The sequence below is a fragment of the Brassica napus genome, chromosome A3, assembly GCF_020379485.1.
Source record: "Brassica napus cultivar Da-Ae chromosome A3, Da-Ae, whole genome shotgun sequence".
Classification (NCBI taxonomy): domain Eukaryota; kingdom Viridiplantae; phylum Streptophyta; class Magnoliopsida; order Brassicales; family Brassicaceae; genus Brassica; species Brassica napus.
Window position 1 is genome coordinate 4,676,467 of NC_063436.1, and position 13,008 is coordinate 4,689,474.

At 36.7% G+C, this 13,008-nt stretch overlaps 2 protein-coding genes across 4 annotated transcripts; both read left to right on the forward strand.

Annotated features, from left to right (window-relative positions):
- Positions 1-1,985: 1,985 nt before the first annotated feature.
- LOC106419534 (ras-related protein RABE1c) lies at positions 1,986-3,947 on the forward strand. Of its 2 annotated transcripts, XM_048772272.1 has the most exons (9): positions 1,986-2,212; positions 2,315-2,398; positions 2,487-2,559; positions 2,650-2,750; positions 2,878-2,943; positions 3,034-3,131; positions 3,231-3,293; positions 3,387-3,479; positions 3,603-3,947. In XM_048772272.1, the coding sequence occupies exons 2-9, from the start codon at positions 2,326-2,328 to the stop codon at positions 3,684-3,686; spliced, it is 651 nt and encodes a 216-aa protein (XP_048628229.1). In that variant the 5' UTR covers positions 1,986-2,212; positions 2,315-2,325; the 3' UTR covers positions 3,687-3,947. The 2 variants fall into 2 exon arrangements, with proteins under 2 accessions (XP_048628229.1, XP_048628224.1); XM_048772267.1 differs by having other exon boundaries at positions 2,878-3,131.
- Positions 3,948-10,584: 6,637 nt separating this feature from the next.
- Positions 10,585-12,548, forward strand: LOC125597757 (ras-related protein RABE1c-like). 2 transcript variants are annotated; one of them, XM_048772304.1, is made up of 9 exons: positions 10,585-10,811; positions 10,914-10,997; positions 11,086-11,158; positions 11,249-11,349; positions 11,477-11,542; positions 11,633-11,730; positions 11,830-11,892; positions 11,986-12,078; positions 12,204-12,548. In XM_048772304.1, the coding sequence occupies exons 2-9, from the start codon at positions 10,925-10,927 to the stop codon at positions 12,285-12,287; spliced, it is 651 nt and encodes a 216-aa protein (XP_048628261.1). In that variant the 5' UTR covers positions 10,585-10,811; positions 10,914-10,924; the 3' UTR covers positions 12,288-12,548. The 2 variants fall into 2 exon arrangements, with proteins under 2 accessions (XP_048628261.1, XP_048628254.1); XM_048772297.1 differs by having other exon boundaries at positions 11,477-11,730.
- Positions 12,549-13,008: the final 460 nt, after the last annotated feature.

Here is a 13,008-nt window from a genome sequence, read left to right on the forward strand (position 1 = left end):
CAAAAAAAAATTGGAGTCTATTAATTTCGTTGTCTGCATGCCGTATGGTGTCTAAATGTCATACATATTAGTATTCCTGTCGTTCTTATGAAATTAGATAAATGAATATACATCACATGTTTATTTTTATTTTAATGAGAAATTAGAAGGCACAATGTCGTTCACGTTGAAGTGCAACAAGAGTCCATGAGATGAACTTCTGCGGGGATCTTTTTTTCTTCTCTTTGTTTTATTTTCTTAGACTAACTTATTGATATATTCGATAATTACAAAACAGTCCATAAGATGATAAGAAATGTTTGTTGTTACTTCAAAATCAAGGTTGTCATTTGTCAACCAAAACCAAATTAGATCGGATACAAATAATTAAGAATTTAAGATAACGAGTTAGAACTTGAACTAAACTGATGATAGACCACAATGAAGCACGGGGACGGCAGTTTGGTTCACGTACCCGTACCGGAAATGTTTCGGGGATGGAAACACCATAGAAACGGCACGGGGACACTTCCGGGACGTTGCAGTTCATTTATGGAATATTTGAAATGAATTTTCTTCAATATTATTGTATTTTAAGCTAATTCATTTACTTTTTTCCAAAAAAATAAAAGGAAGTAACATTTTAACTGTATTTTTAACTTTCAATCTTGTTTCTAAGTTTATGAACTTTTATTACATGAACCAAATTTTGATAAAAAATGTTTAACCATTGTTTTTATTATTATTATTATTTAAAATAATATACTGAATTATTTTTTACGTTAAGATTTTGGTGTAATTTTTTCTTATTTTGTTCATTATGGATAGCATATATATATTTTTAACATATATATATTTACCGTACCCGTACCCATAATTATTTAGTTTTGCCGTTTCCCGTCCCCGCTTCCGTACCCGTATCTGTCCCCGTATCCGTCTCGGTGCAACATAGATAGACCACCTACTTCAACAATATGGTAATGAATGTCACAGCACTTATTAAACTAGATCTCGTCTTTATATATATGGATCTTCTTGCCCAATAGGCTGACAGATGGGATGGATTCAACTTGTTATTATTCTTGGCAAACCGGTCCTCTTGATGACTCTCCAGACTTTAGACCTTGAGTCATTTTGTTTGCATGCTAAATTAAGATTATTAGATTTCTCGCTATTTATATCTATCTACCTTTTCTATGATTTAGAGGTTTAGTGTTACGCACTTTCTTCTCTCTAGTCATTTATATGTGTTTGTGTGTAGTGCTGGGAATATGAATCATTATCCGCGGGCCCCGCTCCATTTGATCCGCTGCGGGGCGGGTGCGGATCGAGTGATTTGAAAATTTTGGTTTGCGGGTGCGGGTGCGGGTTGAGTGATTTTTATGCGGGGCGGGTGCGGGTCAGCCAAAATTTAGTGCGGGTATCCGCCAACCCGCAAAAACTAAAAAAAAAAGATTTTTTTTTTAAAATATTATTTTTAAATGGAAAATTTTTAAAAAATAATTTAATTTTAATTATAAATAGATTAATATTTATTATTTTTAATAAAAATTATTTAAAATATTAAATTTTATTGTTATTTTTAATAAAAAATATTTAAATATTAAATTTTATTGTTATTTTTAATAAAAAATATTTAAATTAATAATTTTTAATATTATTAATATTATCCGCGGGTCTAGCGGATCACCCGCGGGTTTAAGCGGGGCGGGTGCGGATTTCATATTTTCTTCTTGCGGGTCATGCGGGTCAAATTTTTTGAGTAAAAAAAATCAGTTTACCCGCGGGTTGGCGGGTCAGCGGGGCGGGTTTGACCCGCAACCCAGCTCTATTTGTGTGTTTATATACTAATTCAATTTACATAAAATTGGTAAATATATTTTAACCACCACAAAATTCAGTGTAAAACTTGTATTCTTTTACTCAACAACTTATTGTAGTTTAATATAGGTTTACTATTGAAATTAGTTGGCAAAGAGTAGTTTATAAGCATATCTATCTATACACTAAAGGAAAACGAGTTTGCATAACCCGGGATAAGACACTGTTTGAAATAAATCAGATAATGTTGTTAATAATGAAGATTATTTCTCAAAAACAAGGAGGACAAAATTAAAAGAAATGTTAAAATTCATCACAGGCGTATTTTAGCCGATCGCCATATCCATTGATCTCTCCTCTTTCTCTGCTCATCACTGCCACCACGGTCCTCTTCTCTGCCTCGTTTGATCCGGTACGCATTTTCGTCGTGATCTTGCCGATCCCTTGGTTTCTTCGATTTAGATGAAACCAAAGTTATCTCTGATTTTGAACCTCTGAGCTTTCCAATTTGTAGATTCGATTTCGATGGCAGCTCCACCTGCTAGGGGTAGAGCCGATTACGATTACCTCATCAAGCTTCTCCTGATCGGTGATAGCGGTACGAATTTGAATCCCATGCTCGATCTCTCATCATTACGAGAGTGTTGTAGATCCTGTAGCTTAGGGATTTGATTATTGGGTGGCAGGTGTGGGCAAAAGTTGTTTGCTGTTAAGGTTCTCTGATGGCTCATTCACCACTAGCTTCATCACCACCATTGGGTTTGTATTTTATCTTTAAGAATCTATTAGAGACTATGGTGATGCATGCTGTTTCACACTGACTCTCTTTGGTGTTGGCTTATAATGCAGCATTGATTTTAAGATTAGAACTATTGAGCTTGATACTAAACGCATCAAGCTCCAGATTTGGGATACTGCTGGTCAAGAACGTTTTCGAACCATCACCACTGGTTAGTCAGTGGAAATTGGATTAGAGAGGATTAAGAGTCACTAGCAGTCTACTTAATGCTATGGATGATGCTTTGAGGATATTTAGTTTTTTTTTTTGTTTTTGAAAACTGATAAGTTCCTTTGCAGCTTATTACCGAGGGGCAATGGGAATTTTGCTGGTGTATGATGTCACAGACGAGTCATCCTTTAACAGTTACTTTTGCTTCTGTCTAAGCATTGACATCTTTTATTTTATTTACATTTTTGCTCTGTTCTGGACCTGTTTTCTTGACCTTGTTGCAGATATTAGGAACTGGATTCGTAATATTGAACAGCACGCTTCGGATAAAGTTAATAAAATCTTGGTAGGGAACAAAGCCGATATGGATGAGAGCAAGAGGGTATACAGTACAAGCGAGTTTCATTTTATTGACTGATTCACAACTGCCTCATTCACGATTAACCATATTGATAGCGTTTACAATTTTTCAAATCTTCAGGCTGTTCCAACATCAAAGGGTCAAGCACTTGCTGATGAATATGGAATCAAGTTCTTTGAAACAGTAAGCCAAACTTTGTCTCATGAGAACAACTTAGACAGCATTGGTCGTATTTGTTTGCTTAAAATATAGCTGATAGGCCATTTCACATGTCAGAGTGCCAAAACAAATCTAAATGTGGAAGAGGTTTTCTTCTCGATAGCAAAGGACATTAAGCAGAGACTCACAGATACTGACTCGAGAGCAGAGGTGATTAATTGCTTGTTACATTCTCCTTCTGTAACTCTTTCACTTCACTTTTTTTTTTGTACAAAGTGCCCTTTTGAAAGACTCTTTTTTTGTTTTTTTTCACAACTCCATCATTCATTGCAGCCTGCGACGATTAGGATAAGCCAAACAGACCAGGCTGCTGGAGCCGGACAAGCCACGCAGAAGTCTGCATGCTGTGGAACTTAAAAGTTACTCAAGTTGAAGTGAAGTGCAAAGAAACCAGATTTGTGCCAAATCATTTGTCTTGTCTTTGGTGCTTTTGTATTTTTTTTTTCTCTTTTGATGATTGTTCTAAATTTGCCATTTTTAGTTTAGATTCGATGGCCCTATAGCTGATTCAGTGGCTTTTGATTGTTAACACTTTTGCTCACAACTCAAAATCTCTTGCACTCTCTGTTAATAAAGCTTTTCCCTTTGCAGCACATAATAAAAGATCTCTTTGTACCATTTTTTAAATCTCACGCCTAACTTGTTAATTGAAGAGCAAGTGCGAGTTCTATGATGATCTTCCCCAGTTCGAAAAATCAAACCTTCAAAACGAGTTCATAGCATAATCTGTTTTCTTATTTAAGAAACTGAAAGCTAATTGACTTCGGAATAGCTGAAAATTGGAGAAATTAGAAGACTTAGTTAACTTAATTGTTAGTCGGAAACTCGATCGCCGGTGAGAGAGCGTAATTTCGCCGGCGAAGAAGGTTTATTGATGATATGGTGGGCGAGAAGCATCTGAATTTTGCTTCTGTTTTTTTTTTGAAAGCAAAAATCGCATGATCTGGTGTTGCGGTTACCATGAGACTTATCATACGCGTGCGTAACATCTAATCTTGACCGTTCATCTCTAGATGACTTGTCGGCACGAATATCTCATTCAGTTAGGCCTGGACATTTTGCCCGGACCCGAAGACCCGATCCGAAACCGATCCGAAAAAACCTGGTTCGGATAGGAACCGACCCGATCAAATTACCCTATCGGGTTTTGTTGTAGAGGACCCGCGGGTCTTGGACCCGACCCGAACCCGAAACCCGATGGGTACCCGAATTAATAATGTAAATTAAATAAAATGCATCAAAGGGGAATCGAAGACGGGTTATTTGTCTAGAGAATATGGGGGTCAACCACTAGGAGACAACGAATTGTTGTTGTATTTTGCATAGTTTAGTATATATACATATTTTAATATAATAAAAACACAAATTTTGAATAAAATTTAGAATATTTTCGGATATATAAATATTTTTAGATATTTTTTTGTATTTTTAGGCCTTTTTTTGATCGAACCCGAACCGAACCCGACCCGAAACCGAACCGAATCCGAACCGATAAGTGCCTGAGGGAACACAGTAATCACACTTCCCGCAACATATATTGCAGTACTTTAGACACCGATCGTGGATTCTTGCCTTTGAACATCTCACGTTGCATTTTCCGTTGCATGGTGCTAATTTATGTATTATTCCAAATGTAAAATTACATATTTATTTATGCAATTGAAGCCATTAATTCGTGAGCTGGGTAGAGAAAAAATTGGGAATTTAACAGTGCGTACTAAAGAGGCGTATGATCACTTATGTGCTAAGCAGAGTAATACACTTATTAACCCGTGTGATTCAGCAGTCAAAGAGGAGGCTGAAGCTTATGGTCAATGGTTACATGTGGCTAGTTTGGAAGAAGAATATTTAAAGCAGAAAGCGAAGCTCCATTGGTTAGATTGTGGTGACAGGAACAACAAGACGTTTTACCGAGCAATAAAAACTAGGCAGGCTCAGAATGTGATTAGGGAGATAAGATGTTCAGATGGGAGAGTGGTGAATATACATTCTGAGATCAAGCAAGAGGCTGAGAGGTTTTTTTCAGAATTTCTTAATCATAAACCAGAGAGCTATAAAGGTGTTTCTGAAGTGGAATTACAGGATTTGCTGAAGTTTCGATGCTCTTCTGAAGATTGTAGGTTGCTTGAAGCTGAAGTTACTGAAGAGGAAATTCGAAAAGTCCTATTTGCTATGCCAAACAACAAGTCACCAGGTCCAGATGGCTACCCGTGTGAATTTTTCAAGACAGCCTGGTCAGTTATATCTCAGGATTTTGTGGTTGCGATACAATCAGTATTCAGGTTTGGATTCTTGCCAAAGGGAGTCAATTCGACTATTCTCGCGTTAGTTCCAAAAAGAGTTGATTCGATGGAGATGAAAGATTACCGCCCTATTGCTTGCTGTAACGTTCTCTATAAGGTAGTATCGAAGATAGTGGCTAACAGGCTGAAGATGTTGCTCCCGAGAATTATCTCTGAAACTCAGTCTGCTTTCATTCAGGGGAGGCTTCTTATGGAAAATGTATTGCTTGCTTCTGAGCTTGTTAAGGGTTATCATAAAGATGGAGTCTCTCCGAGGTGCGTGATGAAGATTGATATTGCCAAAGCATTTGACTCGGTGCAATGGGAGTTTGTTCTGAAGAGCTTGAGGGTGTTGGGTTTCCCCGTGAGATTTGTTCATTGGATTGAACTTTGTATCACAAGCCCATCTTTTTCTGTGCAAGTCAATGGCGATCTTGCTGGCTATTTCCAAAGTTCTAGGGGTCTTAGGCAGGGATGTTCTTTGTCCCCGTATTTGTTTGTCCTCTGTATGAATGTGTTATCTTTGAAGATGGATAGAGCAGTGGTGGAAAAGAAGTTCAAACTTCATCCGGGTTGTAAGAAGCTCGCTATTACTCATCTCTGTTTTGCAGATGATTTAATGGTGTTTGTGGAAGGTTCAAAAAAGTCTATAGAGGGTGCTCTTTCGGTCTTTGAAGAGTTTGAAAAGTGGGCAGGGTTAAAGATAAGTCTAGAGAAGTCAACTATCTATATGGCAGGAGTTCCGGAGGCTGAGAAAAGGAGTATCTTAACTAATTTTCCTTTGGCTGAGGGTGAACTTCCGGTGAGGTATTTGGGTCTTCCTCTTATGACCAAAGCAATGAGCTCACAAGATTATTTACCTTTGCTGGAAAGTATCAGGAGCAGAGTGAGTTCTTGGACAAGTAGATTCTTGTCTTATGCTGGTAGATTGCAATTGATAAGATCAGTTTTGTTGAGTCTTGTAAACTTCTGGATAGCAGTCTTTCGTCTGCCTAGTGCTTGTATTAAGGAGGTGGAGAAGTTATGTGCAGCATTTCTCTGGACAGGGCCGGTTCTTAAGTCGTCGAGTGCCAAAGTAGCGTGGAGAGATGTTTGTAGATTGAAGAGTGAAGGAGGTCTGGGATTGCGAGATCTTAAGGAGGTTAATAAAGTATTTGGGCTTAAGTTGATATGGAGAATGTTAGCTGGAGACTCGTTGTGGGGTAAATGGATCACTGAGAATTTGCTGAAGGGTAAGAGTTTTTGGGAAGTGAGTATAAAATCTCAGAAGGGATCGTGGATGTGGCGGAAAATGCTGAAGCTTAGAGAAGTTGCAAAGTTGTTTCATAAGAAAGAGGTGGGTAATGGAAGACATATATCCTTCTGGTTCGATAAATGGTCGGATAAGGGTGTTCTCTTTGATCTGTTTGGGTCGAGAGGCATTATTGATTTGGGAGTTTGTCGAGATGCGACTTTGGAGGATGCGGTATTACATAGAAGGAGACGTAGACATCGTATAGGAGTCCTTACTGAAGTTGAGGAGGAGTTGGTCATCATTGGAGGGAAACTTAATCAAGAGAGTAAGGATGTTAGTCTTTGGAAAGGAAAATCAGGGTTCAAACAGAGATTCTCTACTAGTGAAACTTGGTTAATGCTCAGGGAAAGTAAGGCACAATGCTCTTGGGCCAGGGGAGTTTGGTTTTCTCAGGCAACCCCGAAGTTTGCATTTATGGCGTGGTTGTCTGTAAGAGACAGGATGTCGACGTTAGACAGGGTTTCGAGATGGAGCAATGGAGACTCTACCTGTGTGCTCTGTAAAAATGCTATGGAAACAAGGAGCCATCTGTTCTTTGAATGTGATTATTCTGCTCAGATATGGGAGTATATAGCTAAGGGTATATTACGAGATTCATTCACAGTCGTCTGGTCTGAAGTGCTGGCTATTCTAATGGATGAGAAAAGAGAAAGGATGTCTCTCTTCTGCATAAGATATGCATTCCAAGCAGTTTTATATGCTATTTGGCGAGAGAGGAACAAGATCATGCATGGGGATAAACTTCTGCCTCTACCAGTGATCAAAAGGATGATAGAGAAGGGTATTCGTAATAAGATTTCGTTGATGAGACCGATAAGGCAAAAAGGGATGGAGAAGCTGATGCAATATTGGTTTCTAACTAGAATGTAAATAGATGAAGTTCTTTAATATGGGGACATGGTATAGATAGAAAAAGTTTCTTCAATTTGGGGGGATATTAGTAGAGTTTGAAGTTTCATACTTAAGAAAGGACACACTTGATGTAGTAAGGCTTTTTTGATGAATAAATTTAACATTCATTCAAAAAAAAAAAAATTACATATTTAGTAGATGTATAGTGAGATTTTAATATAAAGTAACTAAATGAATTATGTATACTTACACGAATCGGCGTTTGAAAGCATGAACAAAGAAGATGAAAGGAGAAGAGAGATAACGTAAAACTGAACAACAGCGGACTTCATCTTCATTCTTAGTAGGTTTAACTGCTTCGATAAGGCTTGTTGCTCTGGGAAGACGAAGAAAGAAACTCAAAAGCTTGCACAGTGGTTGTTTGGGTTGAGCAAAATGAGGTTACAAAAAGAAGTTATTTATAGTGAAAACTCTTGGTTTAGGACCGTTAGGTGAGACTTTTTGTGTGTCTAAAAGACTAAAAATCAACTATAAAAATATATTTACTACTTATTGACTTGTTGTAATGTATCGTATGCAAATCAAACCAGAAATATCAACACTTTTTATACTAGTTTCTTGAACATGAATTATGTAAATTATTCGACTAAAGCATATCTTTTAATAAAGTTTTATAATAGTTATCAGACAAAGTTCTTAAATTGTTAAGGATCAATGGGACTGCTCACTATTTGCATGTTTATTTTGTATATCTTTGAATAAAGAAATGGATTTTATCATTTTCCAAGCTTCATTAGCATACTTTTACTTTAAATTTTCTTTTCAATTTCTTTAAAAAAAATCAAAAAAAAATTGGAGTCTATTAATTTCGTTGTCTGCATGCCGTATGGTGTCTAAATGTCATACATATTAGTATTCCTGTCGTTCTTATGAAATTAGATAAATGAATATACATCACATGTTTATTTTTATTTTAATGAGAAATTAGAAGGCACAATGTCGTTCACGTTGAAGTGCAACAAGAGTCCATGAGATGAACTTCTGCGGGGATCTTTTTTTCTTCTCTTTGTTTTATTTTCTTAGACTAACTTATTGATATATTCGATAATTACAAAACAGTCCATAAGATGATAAGAAATGTTTGTTGTTACTTCAAAATCAAGGTTGTCATTTGTCAACCAAAACCAAATTAGATCGGATACAAATAATTAAGAATTTAAGATAACGAGTTAGAACTTGAACTAAACTGATGATAGACCACAATGAAGCACGGGGACGGCAGTTTGGTTCACGTACCCGTACCGGAAATGTTTCGGGGATGGAAACACCATAGAAACGGCACGGGGACACTTCCGGGACGTTGCAGTTCATTTATGGAATATTTGAAATGAATTTTCTTCAATATTATTGTATTTTAAGCTAATTCATTTACTTTTTTCCAAAAAAATAAAAGGAAGTAACATTTTAACTGTATTTTTAACTTTCAATCTTGTTTCTAAGTTTATGAACTTTTATTACATGAACCAAATTTTGATAAAAAATGTTTAACCATTGTTTTTATTATTATTATTATTTAAAATAATATACTGAATTATTTTTTACGTTAAGATTTTGGTGTAATTTTTTCTTATTTTGTTCATTATGGATAGCATATATATATTTTTAACATATATATATTTACCGTACCCGTACCCATAATTATTTAGTTTTGCCGTTTCCCGTCCCCGCTTCCGTACCCGTATCTGTCCCCGTATCCGTCTCGGTGCAACATAGATAGACCACCTACTTCAACAATATGGTAATGAATGTCACAGCACTTATTAAACTAGATCTCGTCTTTATATATATGGATCTTCTTGCCCAATAGGCTGACAGATGGGATGGATTCAACTTGTTATTATTCTTGGCAAACCGGTCCTCTTGATGACTCTCCAGACTTTAGACCTTGAGTCATTTTGTTTGCATGCTAAATTAAGATTATTAGATTTCTCGCTATTTATATCTATCTACCTTTTCTATGATTTAGAGGTTTAGTGTTACGCACTTTCTTCTCTCTAGTCATTTATATGTGTTTGTGTGTAGTGCTGGGAATATGAATCATTATCCGCGGGCCCCGCTCCATTTGATCCGCTGCGGGGCGGGTGCGGATCGAGTGATTTGAAAATTTTGGTTTGCGGGTGCGGGTGCGGGTTGAGTGATTTTTATGCGGGGCGGGTGCGGGTCAGCCAAAATTTAGTGCGGGTATCCGCCAACCCGCAAAAACTAAAAAAAAAAGATTTTTTTTTTAAAATATTATTTTTAAATGGAAAATTTTTAAAAAATAATTTAATTTTAATTATAAATAGATTAATATTTATTATTTTTAATAAAAATTATTTAAAATATTAAATTTTATTGTTATTTTTAATAAAAAATATTTAAATATTAAATTTTATTGTTATTTTTAATAAAAAATATTTAAATTAATAATTTTTAATATTATTAATATTATCCGCGGGTCTAGCGGATCACCCGCGGGTTTAAGCGGGGCGGGTGCGGATTTCATATTTTCTTCTTGCGGGTCATGCGGGTCAAATTTTTTGAGTAAAAAAAATCAGTTTACCCGCGGGTTGGCGGGTCAGCGGGGCGGGTTTGACCCGCAACCCAGCTCTATTTGTGTGTTTATATACTAATTCAATTTACATAAAATTGGTAAATATATTTTAACCACCACAAAATTCAGTGTAAAACTTGTATTCTTTTACTCAACAACTTATTGTAGTTTAATATAGGTTTACTATTGAAATTAGTTGGCAAAGAGTAGTTTATAAGCATATCTATCTATACACTAAAGGAAAACGAGTTTGCATAACCCGGGATAAGACACTGTTTGAAATAAATCAGATAATGTTGTTAATAATGAAGATTATTTCTCAAAAACAAGGAGGACAAAATTAAAAGAAATGTTAAAATTCATCACAGGCGTATTTTAGCCGATCGCCATATCCATTGATCTCTCCTCTTTCTCTGCTCATCACTGCCACCACGGTCCTCTTCTCTGCCTCGTTTGATCCGGTACGCATTTTCGTCGTGATCTTGCCGATCCCTTGGTTTCTTCGATTTAGATGAAACCAAAGTTATCTCTGATTTTGAACCTCTGAGCTTTCCAATTTGTAGATTCGATTTCGATGGCAGCTCCACCTGCTAGGGGTAGAGCCGATTACGATTACCTCATCAAGCTTCTCCTGATCGGTGATAGCGGTACGAATTTGAATCCCATGCTCGATCTCTCATCATTACGAGAGTGTTGTAGATCCTGTAGCTTAGGGATTTGATTATTGGGTGGCAGGTGTGGGCAAAAGTTGTTTGCTGTTAAGGTTCTCTGATGGCTCATTCACCACTAGCTTCATCACCACCATTGGGTTTGTATTTTATCTTTAAGAATCTATTAGAGACTATGGTGATGCATGCTGTTTCACACTGACTCTCTTTGGTGTTGGCTTATAATGCAGCATTGATTTTAAGATTAGAACTATTGAGCTTGATACTAAACGCATCAAGCTCCAGATTTGGGATACTGCTGGTCAAGAACGTTTTCGAACCATCACCACTGGTTAGTCAGTGGAAATTGGATTAGAGAGGATTAAGAGTCACTAGCAGTCTACTTAATGCTATGGATGATGCTTTGAGGATATTTAGTTTTTTTTTTTGTTTTTGAAAACTGATAAGTTCCTTTGCAGCTTATTACCGAGGGGCAATGGGAATTTTGCTGGTGTATGATGTCACAGACGAGTCATCCTTTAACAGTTACTTTTGCTTCTGTCTAAGCATTGACATCTTTTATTTTATTTACATTTTTGCTCTGTTCTGGACCTGTTTTCTTGACCTTGTTGCAGATATTAGGAACTGGATTCGTAATATTGAACAGCACGCTTCGGATAAAGTTAATAAAATCTTGGTAGGGAACAAAGCCGATATGGATGAGAGCAAGAGGGTATACAGTACAAGCGAGTTTCATTTTATTGACTGATTCACAACTGCCTCATTCACGATTAACCATATTGATAGCGTTTACAATTTTTCAAATCTTCAGGCTGTTCCAACATCAAAGGGTCAAGCACTTGCTGATGAATATGGAATCAAGTTCTTTGAAACAGTAAGCCAAACTTTGTCTCATGAGAACAACTTAGACAGCATTGGTCGTATTTGTTTGCTTAAAATATAGCTGATAGGCCATTTCACATGTCAGAGTGCCAAAACAAATCTAAATGTGGAAGAGGTTTTCTTCTCGATAGCAAAGGACATTAAGCAGAGACTCACAGATACTGACTCGAGAGCAGAGGTGATTAATTGCTTGTTACATTCTCCTTCTGTAACTCTTTCACTTCACTTTTTTTTTTTGTACAAAGTGCCCTTTTGAAAGACTCTTTTTTTTGTTTTTTTTCACAACTCCATCATTCATTGCAGCCTGCGACGATTAGGATAAGCCAAACAGACCAGGCTGCTGGAGCCGGACAAGCCACGCAGAAGTCTGCATGCTGTGGAACTTAAAAGTTACTCAAGTTGAAGTGAAGTGCAAAGAAACCAGATTTGTGCCAAATCATTTGTCTTGTCTTTGGTGCTTTTGTATTTTTTTTTTCTCTTTTGATGATTGTTCTAAATTTGCCATTTTTAGTTTAGATTCGATGGCCCTATAGCTGATTCAGTGGCTTTTGATTGTTAACACTTTTGCTCACAACTCAAAATCTCTTGCACTCTCTGTTAATAAAGCTTTTCCCTTTGCAGCACATAATAAAAGATCTCTTTGTACCATTTTTTAAATCTCACGCCTAACTTGTTAATTGAAGAGCAAGTGCGAGTTCTATGATGATCTTCCCCAGTTCGAAAAATCAAACCTTCAAAACGAGTTCATAGCATAATCTGTTTTCTTATTTAAGAAACTGAAAGCTAATTGACTTCGGAATAGCTGAAAATTGGAGAAATTAGAAGACTTAGTTAACTTAATTGTTAGTCGGAAACTCGATCGCCGGTGAGAGAGCGTAATTTCGCCGGCGAAGAAGGTTTATTGATGATATGGTGGGCGAGAAGCATCTGAATTTTGCTTCTGTTTTTTTTTTTGAAAGCAAAAATCGCATGATCTGGTGTTGCGGTTACCATGAGACTTATCATACGCGTGCGTAACATCTAATCTTGACCGTTCATCTCTAGATGACTTGTCGGCACGAATATCTCATTCAGTTAGGCCTGGACATTTTGCCCGGACCCGAAGACC

Coding starts and splice junctions, on each gene's coding strand:
- LOC106419534 (XM_048772267.1), top strand. CDS start 2,326: ATGGCAGCTCCACCTGCTAGGGGTAGAGCCGATTACGATTACCTCATC. Junction 3,132..3,230: donor ATATGGATGAGAGCAAGAGG/GTATACAGTACA, acceptor TCAAATCTTCAG/GCTGTTCCAACATCAAAGGG. Junction 3,480..3,602: donor ATACTGACTCGAGAGCAGAG/GTGATTAATTGC, acceptor CATTCATTGCAG/CCTGCGACGATTAGGATAAG.
- LOC125597757 (XM_048772297.1), top strand. CDS start 10,925: ATGGCAGCTCCACCTGCTAGGGGTAGAGCCGATTACGATTACCTCATC. Junction 11,893..11,985: donor GAATCAAGTTCTTTGAAACA/GTAAGCCAAACT, acceptor TTCACATGTCAG/AGTGCCAAAACAAATCTAAA. Junction 12,079..12,203: donor ATACTGACTCGAGAGCAGAG/GTGATTAATTGC, acceptor CATTCATTGCAG/CCTGCGACGATTAGGATAAG.